Source organism: Apis cerana, unplaced genomic scaffold (genome assembly GCF_029169275.1).
Source record: "Apis cerana isolate GH-2021 unplaced genomic scaffold, AcerK_1.0 Chr0_AcerK, whole genome shotgun sequence".
Classification (NCBI taxonomy): domain Eukaryota; kingdom Metazoa; phylum Arthropoda; class Insecta; order Hymenoptera; family Apidae; genus Apis; species Apis cerana.
In genome coordinates this window covers 5,041,911-5,069,410 of record NW_026893558.1, presented here as the reverse complement: position 1 = coordinate 5,069,410, position 27,500 = coordinate 5,041,911, and the positions used below count along the sequence as shown (strand labels likewise).

At 35.6% G+C, this 27,500-nt stretch overlaps 12 protein-coding genes and 3 non-coding genes across 15 annotated transcripts in view; 8 read left to right on the top strand and 7 right to left on the bottom strand.

The window, feature by feature from the left end:
• Nucleotides 1-2,735, bottom strand: part of LOC133667598 (uncharacterized) — a 5,201-nt gene extending 2,466 nt beyond the window's left edge. Inside the window, 8 exon segments of the mRNA XM_062086861.1 lie at nt 436-639; nt 673-703; nt 1,215-1,243; nt 1,246-1,674; nt 1,677-1,775; nt 1,778-2,407; nt 2,410-2,504; nt 2,506-2,735. Coding sequence (XP_061942845.1) covers nt 436-639; nt 673-703; nt 1,215-1,243; nt 1,246-1,674; nt 1,677-1,775; nt 1,778-2,407; nt 2,410-2,504; nt 2,506-2,729 — 1,741 coding nt within the window. The 5' untranslated portion in view covers nt 2,730-2,735.
• Nucleotides 2,736-3,184: 449 nt separating this feature from the next.
• LOC133667581 (uncharacterized) lies at nt 3,185-5,092 on the top strand. Its single transcript, XM_062086844.1, is given in 4 exon segments — nt 3,185-3,255; nt 3,943-3,965; nt 3,968-4,235; nt 4,861-5,092. Coding segments are annotated over 4 exon segments (594 nt in total).
• Nucleotides 5,093-5,208: 116 nt separating this feature from the next.
• LOC133667597 (uncharacterized) lies at nt 5,209-6,326 on the top strand. The gene is made up of 2 exons (XM_062086860.1): nt 5,209-5,318; nt 6,140-6,326. The coding sequence occupies exons 1-2, from the start codon at nt 5,209-5,211 to the stop codon at nt 6,324-6,326; spliced, it is 297 nt and encodes a 98-aa protein (XP_061942844.1).
• Nucleotides 6,327-6,738: 412 nt separating this feature from the next.
• Nucleotides 6,739-7,044, bottom strand: LOC133667596 (uncharacterized). Its single transcript, XM_062086859.1, has one exon. The coding sequence runs from the start codon at nt 7,042-7,044 to the stop codon at nt 6,739-6,741; it is 306 nt and encodes a 101-aa protein (XP_061942843.1).
• A 1,248-nt stretch (nt 7,045-8,292) lies between these two features.
• Nucleotides 8,293-8,366, top strand: Trnap-ugg (transfer RNA proline (anticodon UGG)). The gene has a single exon. It is a non-coding gene; the product is annotated as a tRNA-Pro (tRNA).
• A 171-nt stretch (nt 8,367-8,537) lies between these two features.
• Trnaw-cca (transfer RNA tryptophan (anticodon CCA)) lies at nt 8,538-8,611 on the top strand. Its single transcript has one exon. It is a non-coding gene; the product is annotated as a tRNA-Trp (tRNA).
• A 1,347-nt stretch (nt 8,612-9,958) lies between these two features.
• On the top strand, nt 9,959-10,497 carry LOC133667614 (uncharacterized). The gene is given in 4 exon segments (XM_062086875.1): nt 9,959-10,211; nt 10,274-10,312; nt 10,315-10,364; nt 10,366-10,497. Coding segments are annotated over 4 exon segments (459 nt in total). The 5' UTR covers nt 9,959-9,973.
• A 1,289-nt stretch (nt 10,498-11,786) lies between these two features.
• LOC133667539 (uncharacterized) lies at nt 11,787-12,746 on the bottom strand. The gene is given in 4 exon segments (XM_062086807.1): nt 11,787-11,932; nt 11,935-12,183; nt 12,186-12,317; nt 12,320-12,746. Coding segments are annotated over 4 exon segments (954 nt in total).
• A 225-nt stretch (nt 12,747-12,971) lies between these two features.
• On the bottom strand, nt 12,972-14,664 carry LOC133667595 (uncharacterized). The gene is given in 4 exon segments (XM_062086858.1): nt 12,972-13,498; nt 13,501-13,666; nt 14,325-14,469; nt 14,609-14,664. Coding segments are annotated over 4 exon segments (894 nt in total).
• Nucleotides 14,665-16,143: 1,479 nt separating this feature from the next.
• LOC133667594 (uncharacterized) lies at nt 16,144-17,619 on the bottom strand. Its single transcript, XM_062086857.1, is given in 4 exon segments — nt 16,144-16,622; nt 16,625-17,035; nt 17,038-17,319; nt 17,322-17,619. Coding segments are annotated over 4 exon segments (1,470 nt in total).
• A 687-nt stretch (nt 17,620-18,306) lies between these two features.
• On the bottom strand, nt 18,307-19,767 carry LOC133667567 (uncharacterized). Its single transcript, XM_062086833.1, is given in 2 exon segments — nt 18,307-18,680; nt 18,683-19,767. Coding segments are annotated over 2 exon segments (1,458 nt in total). The 5' UTR covers nt 19,767.
• A 795-nt stretch (nt 19,768-20,562) lies between these two features.
• LOC133667551 (uncharacterized) lies at nt 20,563-22,451 on the top strand. Its single transcript, XM_062086817.1, is given in 4 exon segments — nt 20,563-21,071; nt 21,073-21,857; nt 21,860-22,036; nt 22,102-22,451. Coding segments are annotated over 4 exon segments (1,821 nt in total).
• Nucleotides 22,452-22,923: 472 nt separating this feature from the next.
• On the top strand, nt 22,924-25,634 carry LOC133667552 (uncharacterized). The gene is given in 6 exon segments (XM_062086818.1): nt 22,924-22,969; nt 24,510-24,569; nt 24,572-24,893; nt 24,955-25,211; nt 25,214-25,324; nt 25,327-25,634. Coding segments are annotated over 5 exon segments (1,020 nt in total). The 5' UTR covers nt 22,924-22,969; nt 24,510-24,547.
• A 109-nt stretch (nt 25,635-25,743) lies between these two features.
• LOC133667553 (uncharacterized) lies at nt 25,744-26,220 on the top strand. Its single transcript, XM_062086819.1, has one exon. The coding sequence runs from the start codon at nt 25,744-25,746 to the stop codon at nt 26,218-26,220; it is 477 nt and encodes a 158-aa protein (XP_061942803.1).
• Nucleotides 26,221-26,898: 678 nt separating this feature from the next.
• Nucleotides 26,899-26,971, bottom strand: Trnaf-gaa (transfer RNA phenylalanine (anticodon GAA)). The gene has a single exon. It is a non-coding gene; the product is annotated as a tRNA-Phe (tRNA).
• Between the last annotated feature and the right edge of the window lie 529 nt (nt 26,972-27,500).

Sequence of the window (27,500 nt, the reverse complement as noted above, 5' to 3'; positions counted from 1 at the left end):
TTCTCTGAGTAAGAACCCTTGGTTGATCACGTATTTCATGAATTAGATAAAATGACTAAAAAAAAGAAAGATTTTTCTTTTTCAAGCGGGTTGGAATTTTTTTGCCACCGGATACAAGGTCAAATATTAAGTATGAATCATAGTTCAAATATTTCTTAATCTAGTTCATATATTCCGTGTTCCAGATACTAGAATAAATATCTGACGAAGTAGAACCATCTCTATCAAGATGACAGACCCATTCTCTGTACTATCAATAGAATCAATTATAACAAGTCACACACTCATATTCCGGAAATACAGAAAGAAAGAAATTCCACGATCGAACTACCAAAATAGAATAAGCCAGAAATTTGAGTTCTAACTGATTGATTTTTTTCAAAAAAGCTAGGACTTTGTGATTCTTATAAATTTAATTCATTGAAATTCCATCCAATAAAACGGAAGAATTATAAATTTCCAAAATAATAGATAGAAATACCGCAAATAGAGCCATTGCGACACCCATCAATGGAGTCGTTCCCCACCCGGGAGCTACTTTACCATATTCCGAATTCAATGGTTTTAATAAACTCCCTACAGTAGTTCGTCTTGGACCAGATCTAGAGCTGTTCTCAACAGTTTGTGTAGCCATAAATCCTATTGTATTTGTATTCATTGAGATCTGTTGACTTTGTATACGATTCCGTTGTAAATAAACGATCTTATGATAGATACGTTGGGGTCTTGAAATTATATAATCATAATGGAAACAGCAACCCTAGTCGCCATTTTTATATCTGGTTTACTTGTAAGTTTTACCGGGTACGCCTTATATACCGCTTTTGGGCAACCTTCTCAACAACTAAGAGATCCATTCGAGGAACACGGGGACTAGTTGAAGTAATAAGCCTCCCAATGCTGGGAGGCTCACTTCAATTGAGATAATGAAAAATCATTTTACTTTTTAGTTGGAACTTTAGGTGGTTCTCGAAAAAAATAGCGAAAAAATGATCCCTAGAGTCGATACTAAAAGGAATGTATAAACCAATGCTTCCATAAATTCGATCGTGGTTTACAATTATAGCTTTCCTACTTGTTCGTTTTTTCATTTTCTTTTTGGGAATCATCTCGAAAGAGCAAGAGCGGTGATTCAAATTCACTTCGGTACTCTATGTAAAATTCCCCAAAAAGAAAATAGAAGGGAAAGATGCCAAAGTGGTCTTGTATCAGACTGCCTGTCTTCTTGTAGTTGGATCCCCGATTTTTGGAATGTTCCAAACTCTACTTGAGCATCCAAATCCGGGTCAATGCCGGCAAAAACATCTCTGAACAAGGTTCTAGCACCATGCCAAATGTGTCCGAAGAAGAAGAGCAAAGCAAACGAAGTATGCCCAAAAGTAAACCAACCTCTTGGACTGCTACGAAAAACACCATCGGATTTCAAAGTCGCACGATCCAATTCAAAAATTTCACCCAATTGAGCACGTCTAGCATATTTTTTCACAGTAGCAGGATCACTATAACTGACTCCATTGAGTTCGCCACCATAGAACTCAACGGTTACACCTACTTGTTCAACACTATACTTGGATTCTGCCCTTCTAAAAGGAACATCAGCTCTAACAATCCCGTCGCCGTCTACCAAAACGACTGGAAATGTTTCAAAAAAGGTGGGCATACGACGTACAAAAGCTCACGCCCTTCTTTATCTCTAAAGATAGGATGTCCTAACCATCCAACCGCTATTCCAGCCCCTTTATCCATTGAACCCGCCCTGAATAATCCCCCTTTTGCGGATTATTGCCGATATAATCATAAAAGGCTAATTTTTCAGGAATTTTAGACCAGGCTTCTGATAAACTTTGATTTTCGGCTAGCCCGGCGCTAACTCTTCGATATATCTCTTGCTGGAAATACCCCTGATCCCATTGATAACGAGTGGGACCAAACAATTCGATGGGAGTAGTTGCTGAACCATACCACATAGTTCCAGCAACAACAAAAGCTGTAAAAAAGACAGCAGCGATACTACTAGAAATGACGGTTTCAATATTGCCCATACGTAATCCTTTGTATAGACGTTGTGGCGGTCGGACGCTAAGATGGAATAGACCCGCTAATATGCCCAGTGTGCCTGCTGCAATATGATGAGAAGCTATTCCTCCCGGAACAAAAGGATCAAAACCTTCCACGCCCCACGACGGATTTACAGGCTGTACTCTTCCCGTTAGTCCATAAGGATCGGACACCCATATTCCAGGACCGTACAGACCTGTTACATGAAATGCACCAAAACCAAAGCAAGCCACCCCGGAGAGAAATAAATGAATTCCAAAGATCTTGGGCAAATCCAAAGAGGGTTTTCCTGTACGTTCATCAGAAAATATTTCTAGATCCCAATAGACCCAATGCCAGATGGCTGCCAAAAGCATAAGCCAGAAAACACAATATGCGCCCCAGCTACACCTTCGTAACTCCAAATCCCCGGATTCGTTACAGTTCCTCCTGTGATACTCCAACCCCCACGAATTGGTTATTCCTAAACGAGTCATGAAGGGTATAACGAACATACCCTGTCTCCACATTGGATCAAGAATAGGGTCAGAAGGATCAAAAACTGCTAATTCATACAGAGCCATCGAGCCCGCCCAACCAGCAACCAGAGCTGTATGCATTATATGAACGGAAAGCAACCGGCCGGGATCATTTAATACAACGGTATGAACACGATACCAAGGCAAACCCATGGAAAATACCCCTTTATCGAAGAAAAATAGACACTACGTAACTTTATTGCATTGGAAAATATTATACTATGACTATTCTATAGACTTCCCTGTTCAGGGGATTATTTCCTAACAGGGGTTAGCTTAATATTGATTCTATATTTTATTCGTAATAATGGAATAATTCTGTTCGTAAGAACAAAGAGAAGCAGATTTATTCTATACTCGATAAGTACCAATATGCAATGGTGGATTGATACCTTTTTCTATGAGTAAATGTGTCCATTCTTCGTTTATCATTAGAAGGATCTATTCGTAAAAATTGTCTTTTATTTCTTTTGTCTTTCTTTATCAATTTTTAGAATCTATGGATAAAATAAATATGATAAAGCCAATATTATAAAGACAATAACACTATATTATTACGTTTCCACATCAAAGTGAAATATAGTATTTAGTTCTTTTTCTTTCAATCCATGCCTATTGGTGTTCCAAAAGTACCTTTCCGAAGTCCTGGAGAGGAAGATGCATCTTGGGTTGACGTATAGTGCGACTTGTCAGATATATTGGGTCATATGGGATTTCCCCATTCTCTCCCCCGACCGAGATATCCTCTGTTTCGCCCAAGAAAGAGAAATTGAATCATCGAAAAATTGGAGCGTGAAGTGCAATTAAATACATTATTTGGGGGAATTCATAGAATTATATCAATTAGAATAATTTATGGTTGGCTTTGGCTGGACGAAAAAATGAAGTATCCAGACTCCGTTTAGAAAAAACCCAATTAGTAATATATCTATGATTACTACGTGTACCATAAATGATTATTTGTAAAGTCATAACAAAAGAAATGGTGATGGGAAGATTTGTCCTATATGTGCAAATCAAAATCGGGCGGATCTTTACCCGGAGTAGAGCATAAACCTAAAAAGATGAAAGAGACCCACTCAGGAACAAGAAAATACCATCGTGATTTGAATTGAATTTCGATGAAAGAATACATCAATGAGAAGTTAATTCGATAAGTTTATTTACCCTCCTTTTTGATTTTGATATTATCAAAGAAGAAATCAAAATTCATCTTTATTAAAAATCCCTTTCATTAAAAAGTTAAAAAAACCGAAAAAGAAAAAGGACTGGAATCTATACATTGATTCTTTTCTTCGAAATTTTTTTGAACCGTATGCATCAAAGGTGCATGTACGGTTCCTAAGGGATACAATTTTACCCCACTCAACCGACTTTATCGAGAAAGATTACTTTTTTAGGCCAAGAGGTTGATAGCGAGATCTCGAATCAACTTATTGGTCTTATGGTATATCTCAGTATCGAAGATGAGACCAAAGATCTGTATTTATTTATAAACTCCCCTGGTGGATGGGTAATACCCGGAGTAGCCATTTATGATACTATGCAATTTGTACGACCAGAGGTCCATACAATATGCATGGGATTGGCTGCGTCAATGGGATCTTTTATTCTGGTTGGAGGAGAAATTACCAAACGTCTAGCATTCCCTCACGCTTGGCGCCAATGAAGTTTTTTTATTTGAGAGAAAAAAGAAAACTATGCCTTCGCCATATGAATATTAAGTAATAATAGCATGGCACTTCGAATTCGATATGAAAAATTTTTCTACTTTTTTCAAAAGATTTGATTATGTATCGAGAGAGTAGTATGAGATAAAGGATATTTCCGACTTTCTATTATCTACCGGAAGTCCAATTCAGCGTCACAAACTTGTTTGTTTTCACACCGACAACAGTATTTAGGTTATAAAAAAAAGAGTACGAAAAAACCAAATTTTTCTTTTTTAGTTGGATCAAAAAGAAACTTTGGGATTGCTGAATCAAAGACAAAAAAAGAATCCATTTTAAAATAGAAAGCAACGGAGCCATCATAGTATTTTTAACTCCTCCGAAAAAAAAAAGAAGGGTGGCATTTTGATTATTTACCCATCTGGGGCTGATAGATTCTATTTTTATCTTTCTTGAATGGGAAAGTTAGGGATCAATTTGATTTTTGATTATAGAGCCGTATGCAATGCATAAAAGATAATGCCCGTACGGTTGTTCAATTCTATCCTTTTTCCTATTATTCTTTATCTTTCTTTTCTGTTTCTTTCATCACACCAGATAGAGAAACTTTCTAGTATCAGGGTAATGATCCATCAACCTGCTAGTTCTTTTTATGAGGCACAAACGGGAGAATTTATCCTGGAAGCGGAAGAACTGCTGAAACTACGCGAAACCCTCACAAGGGTTTATGTACAAAGGACGGGCAAACCTTTATGGGTTGTATCTGAAGACTTGGAAAGAGACGTTTTTATGTCAGCAACAGAAGCTCAAGCTTATGGAATTGTTGATCTTGTAGCAGTTGAATGAAAAAAATGGATTTTGTGCAAATCCGTGATTCGAGATTTTATCTCCGAGTTTACTATATAAATAAAAAAATCCGGTTAGGATCAATCTAAACCAGCCCATTATGTATATGACTCAACATGCCAACTATTAAACAACTTATTAGAAATACAAGACAGCCCGTTCGAAATGTCACGAAATCCCCCGCTCTTCGGGGATGTCCTCAGCGCCGAGGAACATGTACTAGGGTGTATGTGCGACTCGTTTAGATCATGAGCTGGCAAAAAAGAAAGAAAACCGCTTCCAGTATGAATGATCAGTACCAATGAATAGGATAGAATGGAAGAAGGAACTCCATTCACTATCTAAAAAAAAGAAAATTTATCCTTCTATTGTGTAGAAAGTTTATGGTTTCCATTGGTGCAAATTCAATCACCTGAATTTAAGATGAGAAACAATTCTCCATTGGTAGCAAACGGTTATCCATTAAGCGGAAAAATCTTATTGAAATTCAAAAAAACAGAAAAATGAAGTTCTCGCTCGGTCAAGAACGGACTACGAGGGTCAGCTACCCAGCTAACTTTCATAATTAAATACCGTTACTGTATAGGCGGGTCTCATTGTGAAAGACCTGTTACTGTATAATTCATGGGTAGAGCCAAAGAGTGTGATGTGAACTATACAAGTTACCAATAACATTGATCAAATATTAAATGAAGTAAAGGCTCCGGTGTATAGAGAAGACCTCACCGTTTAAGAAGTAACCATAGAAACGAGGAAACCCACTATTTCTTTAATTCATTTAATTTCTATTTCTGTTTTTTTACTAGATTTTTGACACCTAGCAAAAGAAAATTTCTTATTTCTTTCATATTTCGCAGTAAAATACCTAAAAAAAAGAAAAAATCGTGGTCGGGAAGGTTATAGTAGCCAAAGCCATTGGAATTTGTATTTTATACATTGGAAAAATCCGTTTGGTTATTAGTTATTAATAGGCCAGGACGGGAAAAGTAATAACTGAAAGAAAAATCAATTAGTTATTTGTTAAAATTTTATTTATTCAATGACTAGAGTTAAACGCGGATATATAGCCCGGAAACGTAGAACAAAAATTCGTTTATTTGCATCAAGTTTTCGAGGGTCTCATTCAAGACTTACTCGAACTATTACTCAACAGAAAATAAGAGCTTTGGTTTCGGCTCATCGGGATAGGGATAAGCAAAGAGAAATTTTCGTCGTTTGTGGATCACTCGGATAAACGCAGTAATTCGAGAAAAGGGAGTATCCTATAGTTATAGTAAATTAATACACGATCTATATAAGAGGCAGTTGCTTCTTAATCGTAAAATACTGGCCCAAATAGCTATATCAAATAGGAATTGTCTTTATATGATTTCCAACGAAATCAGAGAAAAAGTAGATTGGAAAGAATACACCGAAAAATTTAAAAGGGGTTCCCGGAGAATGAACTCCGGGAGGGTGGAGTTGCAGTCAAAATTACTACGAGAAATGCGCTAAAGTAGTCAAAATAAATGAACACGTTGAATCAAAAAATCTTTTTGTCCGATTCGTTTTTACGACACAATAATCTGGATTCTAAGATTTGTCAAATAAAACACCAATCCACGTTTGAGTTCGGATTGGAATTCTAATTGAAGTGAATAAAAAGCCTATTTATTTCTGGTTCTAAGGCCAGTAGTTCTAGTGGTCGACTCGATTCTTTCAAATTGTTTCTCATTATTGAGAAAAGGTAACAAAGATAAAATACGAGCTTGTTTTATAGCAATAGTAATTAATCGTTGTTGTTTCAAGGTCAATCTATTCACTCGTCTAGATAATATTTTTCCCTGTTCACTAATAAATCGACTAATTAAACTCATGTTTCTATAATCAATTCGATCCCCCGATTGAATCGGGGGCAAACGCCTACGAAAAGATCGCTTGGATTTAAGAAAAGGTCGCTTAGATTTATCCATGGTTTGTTTGTTTAGTTTATTTCTTATCCCGAAAATCCTATTTCTTAATTGTCATTTGAACTCCAAATAGGATTCTTTTTATTTAAATAAAATATCTTCTATTTCTATTTCAATGTGTTCTATTTCAATATGTTCTATATAATGTCATTTTCCCCTTTCAAGGATAAGACATATTTGGTTCAATCTATTTCTTTATTTCCCCATGAATCATATGTTTGTAACAATAGGGACAGAATTTTCTCAATTCTAATCGATTGGGCGTATTGTGCCGATTCTTTTGAGTAATATATCTGGAAATACCCGTTGATACCTTCTTAACGCCATTTTGTATACAACTGGTACATTCCAAAATTACCGTTACCCGCGCATCTTTCCTCTTGGCCATGAACCTCCTTTTGATTTTTGATTTACTCAACTCTTCTATTTTGACTCGAAATGAAGAAAAAGAAAGGAAGGAAAAATAGAAGTTATTCACTTGAAATCCAACTCTAAAAGATCAAAATCAATTAAATCAAAGCAAAGCCATAGTAAATAATTAAGTAAGACAATGATAATGAGTTCGAAACTCTATTTAACCCCGAAGGGCAGTTAAAGATCTTGTATTCTTGCCCTAGACCCCGATTTCCTACTCTACCCCCACGTCTCTATATTTTAATTCGAATTTGAACCTGAGTCTCGCGGACGTTGAATCCACTTTTATTCTTTCTCTTTCGTCCCTTATTCTAAATTCTAAAAATTAGAAAAAGGGAAAAAGAGAAAAGGGGGAGGGGGATTAGTCACAGATATTTGATTGTATTTCTAATCTTCTTCATTCCTTCCGGTGTCAATAGCTAGAATGAAAAAAGGGGAATGTCAACGCATCAGGGAAAAAACGATTAATCTCTATCAATAGACCTGCTAAAGCCCCGAACCATAGGGTACTTAGTACTGGGGCCACAGAGAGATATGTTTTTAGATCTCGCATTGAAAAACCTCCTTTTATTTATTGTAAAACATAAAGATAATGCATATATGATCAGATGCATATGTAGTTAAGGGCCACTTAGAGTTGTACACGGAATCCCTAATTACAATTGAAATGTACAATGATCCATAAAATTTCCTTTTCTTATTATTATATGTTAAAATACGTTAAATGGGGCCAAAAAGACGAAGAAATAGGAAGAAAAACTGTGTTTCTCAATCCAGGAAATAGGGATGTGGAAAACAAGACAGGAATTCTCTACAATTACACTGTAGAACAATTGAAGGGATGTGGCGCAGCTTGGTAGCGCGTTTGTTTTGGGTACAAAATGTCACAGGTTCAAATCCTGTCATCCCTACCTATTACTGCCCCTTTGAGCAGTAACGAGGAATCAACTGAGATCCAGTCAAATTGTGTTGCGCGGAATCGTTCATTTTTATGAAACTATAGAATATATGCATATAAAAGAAAAATCGATTAGTTTAAAAAAGAATCTTTTCTTTACATTCTTTTCTATTCTGATAAGAAAGCGCTCTTAGTTCAGTTCGGTAGAACGTGGGTCTCCAAAACCCGATGTCGTAGGTTCAAATCCTACAGAGCGTGATTTTTTTCATGAATCCAATGAAATTAGACTGAAATGGATTCAGTCGTTTGCACAACAATTAGAATTTGACCTCCTGTGGATTAAAGAAAGGAGGAGGCCAATCAAAAAAGAAATGTGAATTAATCAAAGGTCCAACTGATCGCCACGCCTGTATTGTAAATATGCAGTTACGAATAATCCAGCCAAAGTAATAGGAATTAGACCTAACACGATTCCAAATAGAAAAACTTCAATCATTTCAATTTTTTGAAAAGGAGAAAAAAGCGGTAATATCTATACCTAAATATTAATCCGAATTGATGTGAATCTCAATGACCAAGAATTGACACATTGACACGGTAAGTAACTCGAAAATACACAGAATCTCACAGAGGGATTTCTTTTCTGAATTGTTTCTTGCAAATAGAAATTTTAAATAAGTCGTATCTTGCTCAGACCAATAAATAAAGCTGAAGTTATAGTTAAAGCCACTAGTAGAAAACCGAAATAACTGGTTATAGTAAGCATGAAGGGGCTAAATGAAATATGGTATTTTTATACATATGTTTCTAAAGCATTTACCTAAGTTTCCATTTTTCTAAAATAGGAAAATATACAAAAATACCAATTGAAAGAATAAATTCAATTGAAAATTTTTGATTGATCTATCATTATAGACGGCACGAACAAAGAGAAAGTGACAGGCATATAAAATGAAACCGATTCATTATTTCTAAGATCTAGCCATCTCGCCGATTCCTATCAACCAAGTCGTCGAGAATAAACGAGCTGGGTCGTGTAACTTCATTCAAAAACGAAACTCCTTTTTAATTATTATTTTGAATTCCATTTTTCTAGAATACTATGTTTTCCACTTTTTCGTTCGATATTTTAAAATAAAGCCTTTCCTTGTAGCTAGATCCAAATTTGGATTGGATCTCAATCCAACAATTCATTACAACTCTCGATTCCAATTATTTTATTCTTTCGTCACTTTCTTTCATCGAATCATATTTGTTACCCAACAATTAACAAATTCCTTAAAAAAGGGGATTCTAACAAAAATTGTCTCTACAACCATGAAAAATCAATTTCTAGATCTCGCATCTACGTAAGAATTTTATATTAAATACAGTATCATTTTACATGAATAGGTAAAGGAAAGGAAAAAGAAATTATTTAGCACTTCCTTTCGATACTGATTCAAATTGCGTTGCTGTGTCAGAAGAAGCATAGCTATACTGATTCGGTATACTCTAAAGATGCCCTTGGTACAATATTGACGATCCTACAAAGATTAAATTTCAGTGATTGCCTTTTACTGATTTCATCTTTTACGGAATCGATCCCCTTTGACTGTACAAGAATATGTGGAGCTAAGCATGTCTGGAAGCACAGGAGAACGTTCTTTTGCTGATATTATTACCAGTATTCGATATTGGGTCATTCATAGCATTACTATACCTTCCCTATTTATTGCGGGTTGGTTATTCGTCAGTACCGGTTTAGCTTACGATGTATTTGGAAGTCCTCGGCCAAACGAGTATTTCACAGAGAGCCGACAAGGAATTCCATTAATAACTGGCCGTTTTGATTCTTTGGAACAACTCGATGAATTTAGTAGATCGTTTTAGGAGGCCCTAATCAAATGACTATAGATCGAACCTATCCAATTTTTACAGTACGATGGTTGGCTGTTCACGGCCTAGCTGTACCTACCGTCTTTTTTGGGGTCAATATCAGCAATGCAGTTCATCCAACGATAAACCTAATCCCGAATTATAGAGCTATGACACAATCAAACCCGAATGAACAAAATGTTGAATTGAATCGTACCAGTCTCTACTGGGGGTTATTACTCATTTTTGTACTTGCTGTTTTATTTTCCAATTATTTCTTCAATTAGGAAAATGAAAAAAAAATAATAATTCTAGGCAGTCTCTTAGCCCATTCGGAAGGATCTTATCTCATAATTATCCCTGACTGTTTATGTCTCTAGCACGACCACTTGATGAAATTTGGAGGAAGTGGAGTAAATGGCCGATACTACTGGAAGGATTCCTCTTTGGATAATAGGTACTGTAACTGGTATTCTTGTGATCGGTTTAATAGGCATTTTCTTTTATGGTTCATATTCCGGATTAGGTTCATCCCTGTAGAAATAGGATGAATGGAGTTGTAGACATGAAAGCGTAGGAACTCAACGGGATTCCCTTCTTTAGTTTGTCTGATTCGAGGGGAAAAGGCCCGTTGGGTTCTTAAGAATCAGAGTCTTGCTTTCGTCTAAATGACAAAGTGGATTTCTTTTTCTGCTGGTTCAAAAACTTCATTCTCTTTTTCTGATGATGCTTTTCAAAAATGAACTTCATTGGTTGATTCAAAACACCTCTTCCTTGATCTTGATAGTATCTATGGGTACTTTATTCCAAGTTAGAACAAAGAGGGAATCACTCAATTTACTGGATTATAATTATATAATTATATAGAATTCTATATTCTAATTATATAGAATATATAATTCTATTATATATTTATATATTTCTGTAGATTAGATCTCACACAAATGCTTTCTATACTCTTTCTTACCCTATATTATTTTTATTTGAGTATCTCAATGTAAAGTTCATTGAATAAGTTTTCTTTTTTTGTCCACTACTTTATTTTTTATTTTATTGTACGTAATAAATTAAAAAAAAACTAAAGTTCCGATACATCTGGAAAACCGAAAACAAGACTAGGAGTTTTTGACAAACAGATTGCTCTTTCGACACAAGAAAGGGGGTTTAGAAAATTCCTTTTCTTGTGTCGAAGACTAGGAAGACAAAACAAATAATGCCTCCTAGAATTATTTATTCCCCACCTTTCTAGTTCGTTCTATTACCCGCTTATTTATGCTAATCTCTATCCCAATTTTATTGCATTGAAATCTGGCACATAGTAACACAGTCCTGTCAATTCAATTTGGCTAAAAAACCAAAGAAAGAGGTGGTAAAGCCATAAAGTCAAATAAAATAGTCTTCTTCAAAGAAAAATCGACCTATTATGACTAAGAGTGCGATACAAGGGAGTCCCCGAAGTTCGTAGAAAAAGAGTAAGTAAATAAAAGGTTTTTCAGAATTGATTTTTTTGATAATACAAAATTGACAACAAAAATTGTGTTCTTTTTACAAACCTGATGTTGATAAATCCGCGAGTCTAGAAATTCATTTCGGCCAATTGAACCTTCTCGAACTGTTTCTTTTTAAGAACCAAAAATATTTGTGCCAAAATAACAGATGCCAAGAAGACCAAAAGACCTTGGACACGTAATGGATCTTGAAGTACTATTTCTGCATCTCCTGACCAAATCCACCCACATTAGGATTACTCGTTAATGGTTGATCCAATTTGATGGATTCACCCTCTGAAACAAGAACTTCTGGTCCTGGAGGGATAATATCAACCACTTGACGTCCATCCGATGGATCTGTTATGGTTATTTCATATCCCCCTTTTTCTTTTCGTATGATTTTGCTTACTATGCCCGCTCCTGTAGCATTATAAACTGTATTGTTACTCTTGCTTCCGTCGGGATAAATCTGGCCCCTTCCCTATTTCCTCCTACATATATAGGATATTTCAAGAAGTGAGCATCTTTCTTAGTAGTGGGGTCTGGGGAAAGAATAGGAAAGGTGATTTCACTATATTTCTGGCCGGGGACAGGCCCTATTACAAGAATATTTTTTTATTAGGGCGGTAGCTCTGAAAAGACAAATTTCCTATCTTTTCTTTCATCTCGGGAGAAATACGATCGGAAGGAGCTAATTCAAACCCTTCCGGTAAAATAAGAACAGCCCCCACATTCAAACCCCCTTTCTTACCATTAGCAAGGACTTGTTTCACTTGCTTATCATAAGGAATTCGAACAACCGCTTCAAATACAGTATCAGGAAGTACTGCTTGTGGAACCTCAATATCAACAGGCTTATTAGCTAAATGACAATTGGCACATACAATACGCCCGGTTGCTTCTCGTGGATTTTCATAACCCTGCTGCGCAAAAATGGGATATGCACTTGAAACGGATGTCCGAGTTATGATATATATCATGAGCGATACGGAAATAGATCGAGTAATATGTTCCTTTATCCAAGAAAAAGTATTTCTAGTTTGCATGGTCTAATTATTGGTCTGAAAATTTCTACAATAAATTGGGTAGGTCGCTAGTATAGTTTGCTATCCACGATTCTGCTATTTATTGGAATCATTTTACTGGAATACTATAGTATAAAAATAGTAGTCTAAAAATAGTATGAAAACCCCGGATAGAATGTTTTTAATACTTATGTAGAACTACAAAGTAAGAAGTAAGAAACGTTCTAATTGGTGGTGGATCTTTTATCAATCATTCATTGAATGATAAATAACTACAAGTGATGGAGATACACGATTTAAATAACGAAAAATCCAATATTTAAAAAGAGTATCGAGAATAACTGGAAAAGTGGAAACAAGACCAGATATAATTTGATCATTATGACCAAATCCAAAATCTTTGTACACAGAACCAATCATTAGTTCCCAGCCGTGGGGTGAATGAAATCCGATACATAAATCGGTTAATAAAAGAATCGAAAAAGCTTTTACTGTATCACTTAAGTTATATAGGAATTCCTGAGCCCAAGAGTTAAGAATAACAAGTTCTTCATTACCTAAAATAGAACAACCACTTAGAATAACAAAACAGATTATATTTGTAGAGAAGTGTAAAATTGTATGGATACGATCCTCGTTGTGTATCTTGATTAATTGGATCGTTTCTTTGTGGATTCCTATAAGAAACTTTTGTAAATATGTCTCCGAGTATTCCTTGATCATTTCTTCCAAGAAGAGGATTTCTTCTAATTCTATGAACTTTTCTAGAATACTTTTTCTTGAATATCATTCAAAAAAATTTCGGATTGGCCGATATTCGCCCAATTAATAACCCAAGATTCCATACTTTTAGTAAATGAGAGAGAAATCCACCAGGGCAGAAATATTATAGATGCAAGATACAAAAGAGGAGTGAATGCTTTCTTTTTGCCATTTTTCGCCTGTTAATTAAAAATTAACCCACTCCATTTGTCGACTTTATGTGATCGAATATTTCGTTCAAACATGAGTTCTAGACAAGACATCAAACTTATTCATCTATTTTATTTGTGATTTTGTTTTGAATCTAGAAAGAATACATAAATAGACTAAGACTCCACTTCGAATTCGACTGAATAAATAATACAAAATAGTGTTCTCAGATATCTCAATTCCTCAAATTCCAAACAAATGTCTCCTTTAGATGAATGGACGCAAGAAGTACTTCAAGGAATGAATATTATTGAGATTTTGAGATAAAGAACCCTTTATTCTATAAAAATATAGAATATTTCGAAAAAAATTCCAACGATTTCCCATAGTCAAGAATAGAATAATTGAGAGAAAGATATTGTGATGGTCAAAAAAAGAGCGGCAAAACAAGACAGAAATGGGCCAGTTATCATTATCAAGAAAACCCATTTTTATTATTGGGTAGTAAAGAACACAAATGAAAGGATAAAAAGTCAATTGACAAAAAGAAAAGAATTTACAAGATATGATTTATCTACATCTAAAGGTATCACTTAGTTATAGAAAAAACAGGATTCTTGCATTTTTCCCTCCTGCTGAGAAAACATTCGTTCTTCAGTGTAGTTCCTGTTCTCAAAATCAAAATACTTCAATTGGTACGCGCAAGAAATAGGCCAATTCCGCGGCTTTTTGTTCAATTTCTCTTGGAGTCAAATTCTCATCAGTACGGGTTAACGGAATAGCCCCCGGCCTCTGATATCCATATAAAGGACACGACGAGCATAAATACCCTCTTTAACGTCTATTCGAACGGATTGAATATCTTTTATATGGAATCGGAGGAATATGCGACGATTTTTTCCAGGAAATCCCCAACGAAAAATACACACTATCCCTTCCTTTCTATCGAATCGATCATAACCACTACCTACATTCCAGGAAATTGTGCACCACAAATAGGAACTAATAAAGAGACCTGCGATTCCATAGAAAGACATCACGATCCCCTGTGGAAAAAAATGATTTGCTGAGACGGAACAAAAGATATCAAATTTCTACCAAGAAAACTGGAAGTTCCAACCAACAAGAATCCTAATGAACCTAAAAAAACGATAAGGGCCCAGCAAAAATTACTTAGTTTTCGAGACCCCGTTATAAGTTCTATCCATATATGTTCTGATCGCCAACTCATACTTCATCCCATTGCATTTTATTGAAATTGAGAGAATACCCCAAATGATTTTGACTTTACTTTTTTGTTTCCGAATGCACTTTCATCAACTAGCACTAGTTTGATGTGAACTAGCACTAGTTTAATGGGAACTTTTAGGAGTAATTCATCAAATTGTTTAGATCTAAAATAATAATATACCCCTCATATGATCCCAATATACATATTGATATACATATAGATCCACCAACTTTACATTTTAGGCATCCAGCGATCCTGATCTATGTGAAACTGGCTAGAATTCAGTTACCTATAGATCATTTTCTGCAGGCATAAGAGCTTTTCCTTTATGTTCGGCGGAAATAACATGTTCTACCATATTTTCTTTTCCGAAATAAATATCTGTGTTATGCTACAAGTCTAAGTTTCAAAAAAAAACGAATGAGATTGGGTCCCCTCAGATCTAAACAATCTTGTTTTTTGAACATGAAGAAATAAAGAAGCCATTGCAATTGCCGGAAATACTAAGCCTACTAAAGGCACAAAAATAGAGGGAAAATTGAAAGTTGTCATAAAATGGGGTACCTCGATTTATTATTTGTACCTGTTCTTTTTTTTTTAAATATCATATTTTATATTTATACTAATTATAATTCATAATTGTAATTTTTATGAATTCGTAGTTATTATTAATTAATTCAATTTGAAAATTCTTATTTTAGAGATATAAGTATCTAAGTGAGTATATAGAATAAGTCCAAGGAATGTAGAACTAAATAAATGGACTTATTCATCTATCTACATGAAAGATACATATGATAATCCATTTTATTTTTCTTCGTTTCTTTGTGTTTTGTTCTTATCTTCGAATTTAATAAAGAAATAGTTTCTTACAAATTATCAAAAGATTCGTTAGAATGCGACACAACTGGGATTTTTAGTGAAAACGGGATTTTCGGGAGATGGAGAAAAATACAAAACTATAATATCAATATCTATTTTTCTATATTTGAATTTGATTATATACGTAAGATGAAATTCGTTTTATTTTCCTAATTTCACGAAAGGAAGAACTCACGTTTTTATCTTGTTGATAGAGACTTCTTAATTAGTAATCGGGAATCCAGGTAAAAAGAGTTATCCGCTACTTTTGATTTTGATTCTTTCTACAATTAGATCTTAGGTCGCCAAATAAAACTCCCTTTTTAGTTACTTTGATTCTGATAAGCTAAGATTCGGATAAGCTAACTACTTGTTTTTGTTTGTTACAAATAAAATAATTGAACTTAGTGCGCTCTACTTGATTGAATTGGAATTCAAAGGAAAGAAGGCGTGGAGCTTAAATAACTCACTCAGAACGCTTTTTAAAAGATTACGCGGTACGATTAAGTCGAATAAGCCCTTCTGGAATAAATATTCAGCCGCTTGTGAACCTTCGGGTACTGTTTTATTCAATGTTTGTTCAATTACTCTTTTACCCGCAAATGCAATGTAGGAATTTGGTTCGGCAATAATAATATCTCCCAACATACCAAAACTAGCTGTTACCCCACCAGTAGTAGGAGATGTAAGGATTGATACATACAATAACTTTTTATTTGATTGATAATCAAATAAAGCAGACGATATTTTAGCCATTTGCATCAAGCTCAAACTCCTTCTTGCATGCGCGCTCCCCGAAGCGCACACTATAATAAGAGGTAGAAATTGATTGGTAGCGTACTCAATCAAACGGGTGATTTTCTCCCCGACTACGGATCCCATACTACCCCCATAAACTGAAAATCCATAACCCCAATTGCTACGGGAATACCATTTAGTTGACCTACGCCTGTTTGAACAGCCTCAGTTAATCCTGTCTTTCTTTGATAAGAATCAATACGATCTTTATATGGCTCCTCCTCTGAATGAAATCCAATGGGATCCAGAGAGACCATGTCTTCATCCATAGGGTCCCAAGTACCGGGATCGATCAAAACTTCGATTCTTTCTGAACTACTCATTTTCAAATGGTATCCACACTGTTCACAAATATTCATTTTTGATTTCAAAAATTTCTTATAATTTAATCCATAACAATTTTCGCATTGAACCCACAAATGCCTGTATTTTTGAGTTGCATCAAGATCACTAGACCTTTCTCTTAGAGTTAAATCACTACTCTTCGCGCGGGTTCGTATACTGGACCCCCACTTTCACTACTAGTTTTACGTTTATCAAAAACGCACCTAGAAATGTAACCGTCACTACTATCACTTACAATGGACGTATCAATACAGATTTGAGACTGAAGATAACTGTCAATGCAACTAGTAATGTGATTATTCCAACTCGATTGAGTATCATACATGTAACGATTGTATAAGGAATCTTCATTCGTAGATCCGTTATTCATATAACTAGAATTGCGATAACTAGAAAAAGAACTTTCTAGTTCACTCAGAAAAGAATGATCGCTGTCAATCTCAAAATTTGATTTTCTATATCAAAATAGATAGAATAACTGTCTCCATTACTATCCCTAACTAAAAAAGTATCATCAGAGATGAAATTCCGAATGTCTTTGATGCCAAATAAACGACCAACATCACTGTAACTAGAATTGCCACGACCCCTGCAACTATGAATGTTTTTAGCCCTACCTTTTCGATTAGGATCTTCAATCTCACTAGTATTTTCAAAAGGACTAAGATTGTGCGTTAATTTCTTTATTCCATACCCGCGTTCTAACTCCTTCTTAAACACCGTCGAATTAAACCACCACCTTTCCATAGAGTTTTCTTGCCCCCTATTTGTATAAAAATACAATAGATGAATAGTCATTCGATCCACAATTCTTTATTTTTATTTGAATATCTTATTTCCTATCAAACTAAACATAGAAATTCAATCACTACTAATAGCTAATAGGAAGTGTGAATAGGGATTCTCTTTTGTGGAAATCCGGAGGTAAGACTTCACTATAAATAGGATATATGAATATGATGGAATCTCTTTTATTCTAAATTCAATAGAATGAGAAAAAGGGTTTTTCCTCTGCCTCTTTGCATCGAACAAAAAAGAAATGTTTGTTCTCTACTAGAAAGAATTTTTTTGTAAAATCTCGTCTAATAACAAGTAATAAATTAAGACTCTATTCCAGCACGGAACGAAAAAGACAATATACAGGATGGGTCGAAAGATTTATGATACTTCGCTTGATTCGGGGAAACTACAGGATATATAAAGAATATACCAATCCTAAGGATCCATAGGTTTAATTGTGGATCCAAGACAACAATAGAAAAATGCGAGTCTTAGATTTCTATTTCAAATATATAGAGATATGTGTATTTATCCAAAATACGTGCAATGCACTAGAATCTTTGTATTCGGCTCAATCCTTTAATAGTAAAAGATTGGGCCGAGTTTAATTGCAATTCAATTAAGAGAACAGAGAGTAATTACTTTTCATTTTCCTTATTTTTCTGGATCCAAAACATCCACTGCTTTAAACTCAAATTTGATTTCTTTCCATACCTCACAAGCGGCAGCTAGTTCAGGACTCCATTTGCAAGCTTCACGGATAATTGCATTACCCTCAGTAGCAAGATCACGTCCTTCATTACGAGCTTGTACACACGCTTCTAGAGCTACTCGGTTAGCTACGGCACCTGGCGCATTACCCCAAGGATGTCCTAAAGTTCCTCCACCGAACTGTAGTACGGAATCGTCTCCAAAGATCTCAGTCAAAGCAGGCATATGCCAAACGTGAATACCCCCTGAAGCCACAGGAATAACACCAGGCAGGGAGACCCAATCTTGAGTGAAATAAATACCGCGACTTCTATCTTTTCAACAAAATCATCACGCAGTAAATCAACAAAGCCTAAAGTAATATCTCTCTCTCCTTCAAGTTTACCTACTACGGTACCAGCATGAATATGATCTCCACCGGACAGACGTAACGCTTTAGCTAGTACACGGAAGTGCATACCATGATTCTTCTGTCTATCAATAACTGCATGCATTGCACGGTGAATGTGAAGAAGTAAGCCATTATCTCGGCAATAATGAGCCAAACTGGTATTTGCGGTGAATCCTCCTGTTAAGTAGTCATGCATTACGATAGGAACTCCCAATTCTCTAGCAAATATAGCTCTTTTCATCATTTCTTCGCATGTACCCGCAGTAGCATTCAAGTAATGCCCTTTAATTTCACCTGTTTCAGCCTGTGCTTTATAAATTGCTTCGGCACAAAATAAGAAGCGGTCTCTCCAACGCATAAATGGCTGGGAGTTCACGTTCTCATCATCTTTGGTAAAATCAAGTCCACCGCGAAGACATTCATAAACCGCTCTACCATAGTTTTTAGCAGATAACCCCAATTTAGGTTTAATAGTACATCCCAGCAGAGGACGACCGTACTTGTTTAATTTATCTCTCTCAACTTGGATCCCATGAGGCGGGCCTTGGAAAGTTTTAATATAAGCAGTAGGAATTCGCAGATCTTCCAGACGTAGAGCACGTAGGGCTTTGAATCCAAATACATTTCCTACAATGGAAGTAAACATGTTAGTAACAGAACCTTCTTCAAAAAGGTCTAAAGGGTAAGCTACATAACAGATATATTGATCTTTTTCTCCAATAACGGGCTCGATGTGGTAGCATCGCCCTTTGTAACGATCAAGGCTGGTAAGTCCATCGGTCCACACAGTTGTCCATGTACCAGTAGAAGATTCGGCAGCTACCGCGGCCCCTGCTTCTTCAGGCGGAACTCCAGGTTGAGGAGTTACTCGAAATGCTGCCAAGATATCAGTATCTTTGGTTTCGTATTCAGGAGTATAATAAGTCAATTTGTACTCTTTAACACCCGCTTTGAATCCAACACTTGCTTTAGTCTCTGTTTGTGGTGACATAAATCCCTCCCTACAACTCATGAATTAAGAATTCTGACAACAACAAGGTCTACTCGACACGAATGAATTGGGCGTTAATGAAACTTTTCACAGGAATCTTTCACAAACTTCCCAACTAAATACTAATATTATCAACTAATCAAAATGTTTGATTATTAGACCATGGTATTTGATTTACCAAACACATCATTATTGTATACTCTTTCATATATATAGCGCAACCCCACTTTTCTTTTTGATCTTTTTGGAATCGAAATACCTAACCTAATTAATAAGAAATTTCCTCTTGACATCTTGACAGTGATATATGTTGTATATGTAAATCCTAGATGTGAAAATAGACGTAATTCATCTATGAAATGATGATGAAAGGGTATAAAAAAACGAAAAGAATAGGCTATAGACCTAAATCGATATGCTGAAATAAAAATAAGAAAAGCCAATAAGAATAAGTATAGAAATAATGAATCGTAATGGAAATAGAGTTCGGGTTCGAATTCCATAGAATATTTTCTATAATTATAATATAGATGAGATTGTCTATAATGATAGACAAATGAAAAACTTTCTCAAGATCTTTATTCATCCACTTCAAATTTTGAAAATAGCTTGGTTGAGTTTGCAAATTCACTCATTGATCATTGAATAGTAAACGATTGAATTGGATTCAATTGGAGGGCATCAACAAAATAGAATAGAGTGCTAACTCCCATTTGTTATTGAATTAACTGATCGACGTACTATCGGACATTTATTTTGAATTCGATAATTTTCACAAAAAATTTCGACATATTTTTTTATTTATTATTCTTATATTATGATAATTAATCCTACTACTTCTGGTTCTGGGGTTTCCACGCTTGAAAAAAACCTGGGGCGTATCATCCAAATCATTGGTCCGGTACTAGATGTAGCTTTTCCGCCAGGCCAGATGCCTAATATTTATAATGCTCTGGTAGTTAAAGGCCGAGATACTGTTGGTCAAACAATTAATGTCACTTGTGAGGTACAGCAATTATTAGGAAATAATCGAGTTAGAGCTGTAGCTATGAGTGCTACAGATGGTCTGATGAGAGGAATGGAAGTGATTGATACGGGAGCTCCTCTAAGTGTTCCGGTCGGTGGAGCGACTCTAGGACGAATTTTTAATGTGCTTGGAGAGCCTGTTGATAATTTAGGTCCTGTAGATACTCGTACAACATTTCCTATTCATCGATCCGCGCCTGCCTTTATACAGTTAGATACAAAATTATCTATTTTTGAAACAGGAATTAAAGTAGTAGATCTTTTAGCACCTTATCGCCGCGGGGAAAAATCGGACTATTTGGGGAGCTGGGGTTGGTAAAACGGTACTCATTATGGAATTAATTAACAATATTGCCAAAGCCCATGGGGGCGTATCCGTATTTGGCGGAGTGGGTGAACGTACTCGTGAAGGAAATGATCTTTACATGGAAATGAAAGAATCTGGAGTGATTAATGAAGAAAATATTGCAGAATCGAAAGTGGCTTTAGTTTATGGCCAGATGAATGAACCGCCAGGAGCTCGTATGAGAGTTGGTTTGACTGCCCTAACAATGGCGGAATATTTCCGAGATGTTAATGAACAAGATGTACTTCTATTTATCGACAATATCTTCCGTTTCGTTCAAGCAGGATCCGAAGTATCGGCCTTATTGGGTAGAATGCCTTCCGCTGTCGGTTATCAACCCACCCTGAGTACCGAAATGGGCTCTTTACAAGAAAGAATTACTTCTACCAAAGAAGGGTCCATAACTTCTATTCAAGCGGTTTATGTACCTGCAGACGATTTGACCGATCCTGCCCCTGCTACGACATTTGCACATTTAGATGCTACTACCGTACTATCAAGAGGATTAGCTGCCAAAGGGATCTATCCAGCAGTAGATCCTTTAGATTCAACCTCAACCATGCTTCAACCTCGGATCGTTGGCGAGGAACATTATGAAACTGCGCAAAGAGTTAAGCAAACTTTACAACGTTATAAAGAACTTCAGGACATTATAGCTATCCTTGGGTTGGACGAATTATCCGAAGAGGATCGTTTAACCGTAGCAAGAGCGCGAAAAATTGAGCGTTTCTTATCACAACCCTTTTTGTAGCCGAAGTATTTACCGGTTCTCCAGGGAAATATGTTGGTCTAGCAGAAACCATTAAAGGGTTTCAATTGATCCTTTCCGGGGAATTAGATGGTCTTCCTGAGCAGGCCTTTTATTTAGTAGGTAATATCGATGAAGCTACCGCGAAGGCTATGAACTTAGAAATGGAGAGCAATTTGAAGAAATGACTTTAAATCTTTGTGTACTGACCCCTAATCGAATTGTTTGGGATTCAGAAGTGAAAGAAATCATTTTATCTACAAATAGTGGTCAAATTGGCGTATTACCAAATCATGCTCCTATTGCTACAGCAGTAGATATAGGGATTTTGAGAATACGCCTGAAGGACCAATGGTTAACGATGGCTCTGATGGGCGGTTTTGCTAGAATAGGCAATAATGAGATCACTGTTTTAGTAAATGATGCGGAAAAGGGTAGTGATATTGATCCACAAGAAGCTCAGCAAACTCTTGAAATAGCAGAAGCTAATTTGAGAAAAGCTGAAGGAAAGAGACAAATAATTGAGGCAAATCTAGCTCTCCGGCGAGCTAGGACAAGAGTCGAGGCTGTCAATGCAATTTCATAACTAGTTGGTGCGTTCAAATAATCAAAAGAGGTTCTGCCTATAATTGAATTTGATTGGATTCACTTGACAGAATCCAATCAAGCAGAATCCAATTTTGATACAACGCAATTCAAAAATGAAATAAATAAAAATACAAAATCTATAAAAATAGAATAGATTAAAGGGTGGGGCAAAAACTTATTAGATACCATTGCCTCCGGTATCTAATAAGTTCTACCTACTATTGGATTTGAACCAATGACTCCCGCCGTATGAAAGCAATACTCTAACCACTGAGTTAAGTAGGTCATTCATCATCCCAAAGAGAACCAAATGGAACCCATTCTATCGATGGATTATAAATATCATATTCTTTATAAGCAATAAGAATCGAACCAATACCACTCAAAAATTTAGGATGTTGGATCATAGAATATTCATCTTGACAACAAATTATATACATGATAAAATATGCATCACAAGCACTAAGGGCTATAGCTCAGTTGGTAGAGCACCTCGTTTACACGCGCGCCAATGTTTTTCAGGGAATCCGCCATACAATTCAAAAATGGATCTTATTGAGAAATCGATGTCTTACTCCATAATAACTTTAAGAGAACAATAGCTTGACGAGAGGTTCGGTCCTATTTGAGTGCCTTGTTAGGTACCAAGCGGGCTCCATCTTGAGATATTGATAAGGTGAATACCAGTATATTTAATGCTAGGCATAATGAGTATAAGGCCCTCAAAAATCTCTTTTCGTCCTATGAACTTGAAGGTGTATGAAGTTTCATATTGGATTTTTTAAGCCGGACGATAGAGACTTCATTTAACTTAAAATTCTAGGCCAAAGGCAGACCTATGTCAAAATAACTTCACCCTTGAAACACTTTGGTAGTGCTCCTGAATTAGAATCCCAAATAATGAATCAGAGCACATGGAGCCATCTCCTTATTTTCTGTCAAGAAAAAAATATGGCGGATTGGCTGATATTTCTATCAGTTAATGAAAGAGCCCAATGCAAAAAAATGCATGTTGGGTCTTTGAAACAGTTCAGATCATTTTGATAATAATAAGTTTGATCTGTTTTACCGAGAAGGTCTACGGTTCGAGTCCGTATAGCCCTAGAGCCCTATAAAAAAATGAATAAAATTCAAATTTTCATTTGAAAGAAAAAATTGTATAATTTTGATTTCTTCATTCTTGTTTGTTGCTTGTAACTTGTAACTGACCGGTTGGTTCATCGAAACGAAACTAAATTTGTCCTAGAAACTCACTCACGGGAATTGTTTAAAGCAGAACAGAAAACCGAAAAACGTATTTCAAGGGATCGAGTCGATCTTTTTCCAAACAAACCAACCCTTCGTCCTTAATCGTCGGAGGGAAATTACATATGAATTTTCCTGCCCACAATCAAGGAGTTAAGCCAGTGATACTCCTTTTCTTTGGTATACCTGACCAAGACCCGGCGAAGCACACCAAAACAAAAAGGGGTTCTTTTTCTGTATTCAATCAAGAGAAAACCCCACCCAGATCTAAGAAACGGAATATACCAACACTAAGATTAAGATATTCGAAATCCTGAGATGGAAATACCTACCCATTCTCTTACATTTGAATACTTGTTCTATTCTAAATTACTAAGAAAAAAAAACTCCCGACTCTATTCCTAAAAATCCAAATTTCGAACTCGCATTTTTATAAAGAAAATTCAAATACAAATAATCAAAAGAATAATAAATTCGAAATTCTTAAACACCTTAAACACAAAATAAGAATTCTATGTTGCTTTCTTTAGGAAGAATCCCAGGTGAAAACAAGAAAATTTGTCTAAGTGTAACATCTAGGGTTATACTAACTAAAGCAATTACTAAAGCAATTAAATAAAATTGAACTAAAAACTGAATAAAATAATAGAATTAAGTAGACTGGAAATAGGATCCTGATCAAGTCAGTCGATAAATCTTGAAATGAGATATGCCCTGCAATAATCAAAGGAAACTAGATGGTTTGGTCAAAATGAATTCTTGTTTTGACTAACTAGTTATCGATGACTTTACAACTTCAATTCGAATCAACCAATCCGGTATATTTTCCACGTTCATAGGAGTGCGTCTATGTTTTTGCTTTACGAATATGATATTTTTGGGCATTTCTAATAATATCAAGTCTTATTCCTATTTTGGCATTTTTAATTTCTGGGATTTTAGCCCCGATTAGAAAAGGGCCGGAGAAACTTTCTAGTTACGAATCGGGTATAGAACCAATGGGCAACGCTTGGTTACAATTTAGAATCCGTTATTATATGTTTGCTCTAGTTTTTGTTGTTTTTGATGTTGAAACGGTTTTTCTTTATCCATGGGCAATGAGTTTCGATGTATTGGGCGTATCTGTATTTATAGAAGCTTTAATTTTCGTGCTTATCTTAATTGTTGGTTTAGTTTATGCATGGCGGAAGGGAGCATTGGAATGGTCTTAGCTCCTGACTATTCAGACAATAAAAAGAAAAGGAAAAAGATTGAAAAGTTATGAATTCCATTGAGTTTCCTTTACTTAATCGAACAGCCGAAATTTCAGTTATTTCAACTACATTAAATGATCTTTCAAATTGGTCAAGACTCTCCAGTTTATGGCCGCTTCTCTATGGTACCAGTTGTTGTTTTATTGAATTTGCTTCACTAATAGGATCGCGGTTTGACTTTGATCGTTATGGACTAGTACCAAGATCGAGTCCTAGACAAGCGGATCTAATTTTAACAGCCGGAACAGTAACAATGAAAATGGCCCCTCCTTGGTGAGATTATATGAGCAAATGCCCGAACCAAAATATGTTATTGCTATGGGAGCCTGTACAATTACAGGAGGGATGTTCAGTACCGATTCTTATAGTACTGTTCGGGAGTCGATAAACTAATTCCCGTGGATGTCTATTTGCCGGGTTGTCCCCCTAAACCGGAAGCAGTTATAGATGCTATAACAAAACTTCGTAAGAAAATATCTCGAGAAATCTATGAAAATAGAATTAGGTCTCAACAAGAAAATCGATGTTTTACAACCAATCACAAGTTTCATGTTGGACGCAGTATTCATACTGGAAATTATGATCAAAGATTCCTCTATCAACCGCCATCTACTTCAGAGATCCCTACTGAAAACTTTTTCAAATATAAAAATTCAGTATCTTCTCACGAATTAGTGAATTAGGCAGTACTCCTTTTTGTACAGAATAACAAGTAGCGGGTTAATTTTCATCAATTTGCTCGAGAATGTGAACTATTCTAAATAAAAATATAAAAATGTGGGAGATAAAAAGATGCAGGGTCGTTTATCTGCTTGGCTAGTCAAGCATGGGATAATTCATAGATCTTTGGGCTTTGATTATCAAGGAATAGAGACTTTACAAATAAAGCCCGAGGATTGGCATTCTATTGCCGTCATTTTATACGTATATGGTTACAATTATCTACGCTCCCAATGTGCCTATGATGTAGCACCTGGTGGACTGTTAGCTAGTGTATATCATCTTACCAGAATAGAGTATGGTGTGGATCAACCAGAAGAGGTATGCATAAAAGTATTTGCCTCAAGGAGGAATCCTAGAATTCCGTCCGTTTTCTGGGTTTGGAAAAGCGCGGATTTTCAAGAACGAGAATCCTATGATATGTTGGGAATCTCTTATGATAATCATCCACGCTTGAAACGTATCTTAATGCCTGAAAGTTGGATAGGATGGCCCTTGCGTAAGGATTATATTTCCCCCGATTTTTATGAAATACAAGATGCTCATTGAATGATAAGAAAGTCATTTCCACTTATAAAATTTCAGAGATTCAAGGATTGGACTTTCTGTTCTAGATTAACCAGAATAATCGAAGTCTCTTTTGTATTAGATTAGGGAATTGTGAATAGGCCAACAAAAAAGTAGAATTGGGGATTTGTTGGGATTCTTAGATTTATTTGGAAGATACTTATTTCGTATGAGCCGAACCAATAGGATGAATCAAAGGAGTTTTCCACCATGAACCTTATACTGTGCGCCTATTGTTTAGACCGGTTCTAGAATATAGAAAGTCATGTCGAGACGAATTAAGAACTCGAATAGGAATGAAAATACCAAGAAATGAAAGGGTATCGAATTCGATTTATTTGTATTGTATCCGAGCCGAATCTTGTCTATTTCAACTTTGACTTTTGTTCTTTCAACAAACCAATTTACCCTTTCAAATATGAAATATGTATGAAGTATTAACATTCTTTTTTGAATGAAAGAAAAAAAGAGAAAATAGAATTTCATTTGCTTTTTTAAGAAACTTTTCCCATCTATTTTATAGCATTTTATAGATGGGGTATATCTCACGAAGATAGATAAAAAAGTATGTATTATGATCCAGATTCGAAATCAATATATATCTCGCTTCATATCAATTAATTTATAAAAATAAGATTTAAAAAGAAAAATAGAATCATGTGTCAGGAACCAGATTTGAACTGGTGACACGAGGATTTTCAGTCCTCTGCTCTACCAGCTGAGCTATCCCGACCATTTCCAATGTAGCACCCCACCCTCATTTTATTAGATGACTGGAGTCGATGTCAATTAAAGGGATAAGGGGATTACAAAGTTTTCTCCAAGTCCTGTAATTTCAATGCGATTTTGTGAATCATTCACATTGGTATTCCTTGCTTCATTTGGAATGTGTATGTTATATCACATGTGATAAGAGAAAGTCATTTACACCCCAATACATTTGTCAAAGAATCAGAAAGATAAAGGAAAATTTGGAACCACTAACGAAAAGGGGGTATAGGGTGAATATCTTAGGGGCCAGATAGGCTTTTTGGGGATAGAGGGACTTGAACCCTCACGATTTTTAAAGTCGACGGATTTTCCTCTTACTATAAATTTCATTGTTGCCGGTATTGACATGTAGAATGGGACTCTATCTTTATTCTCGTCCGATTAATCAGTTCTTTAAAAGAACTATCGGACTATGGAGTGAATGAGGTGATGAATATTCAATTTTTCTTCAACGTGGAATCAATTCACACAAATTTTTCCATTTTCATATT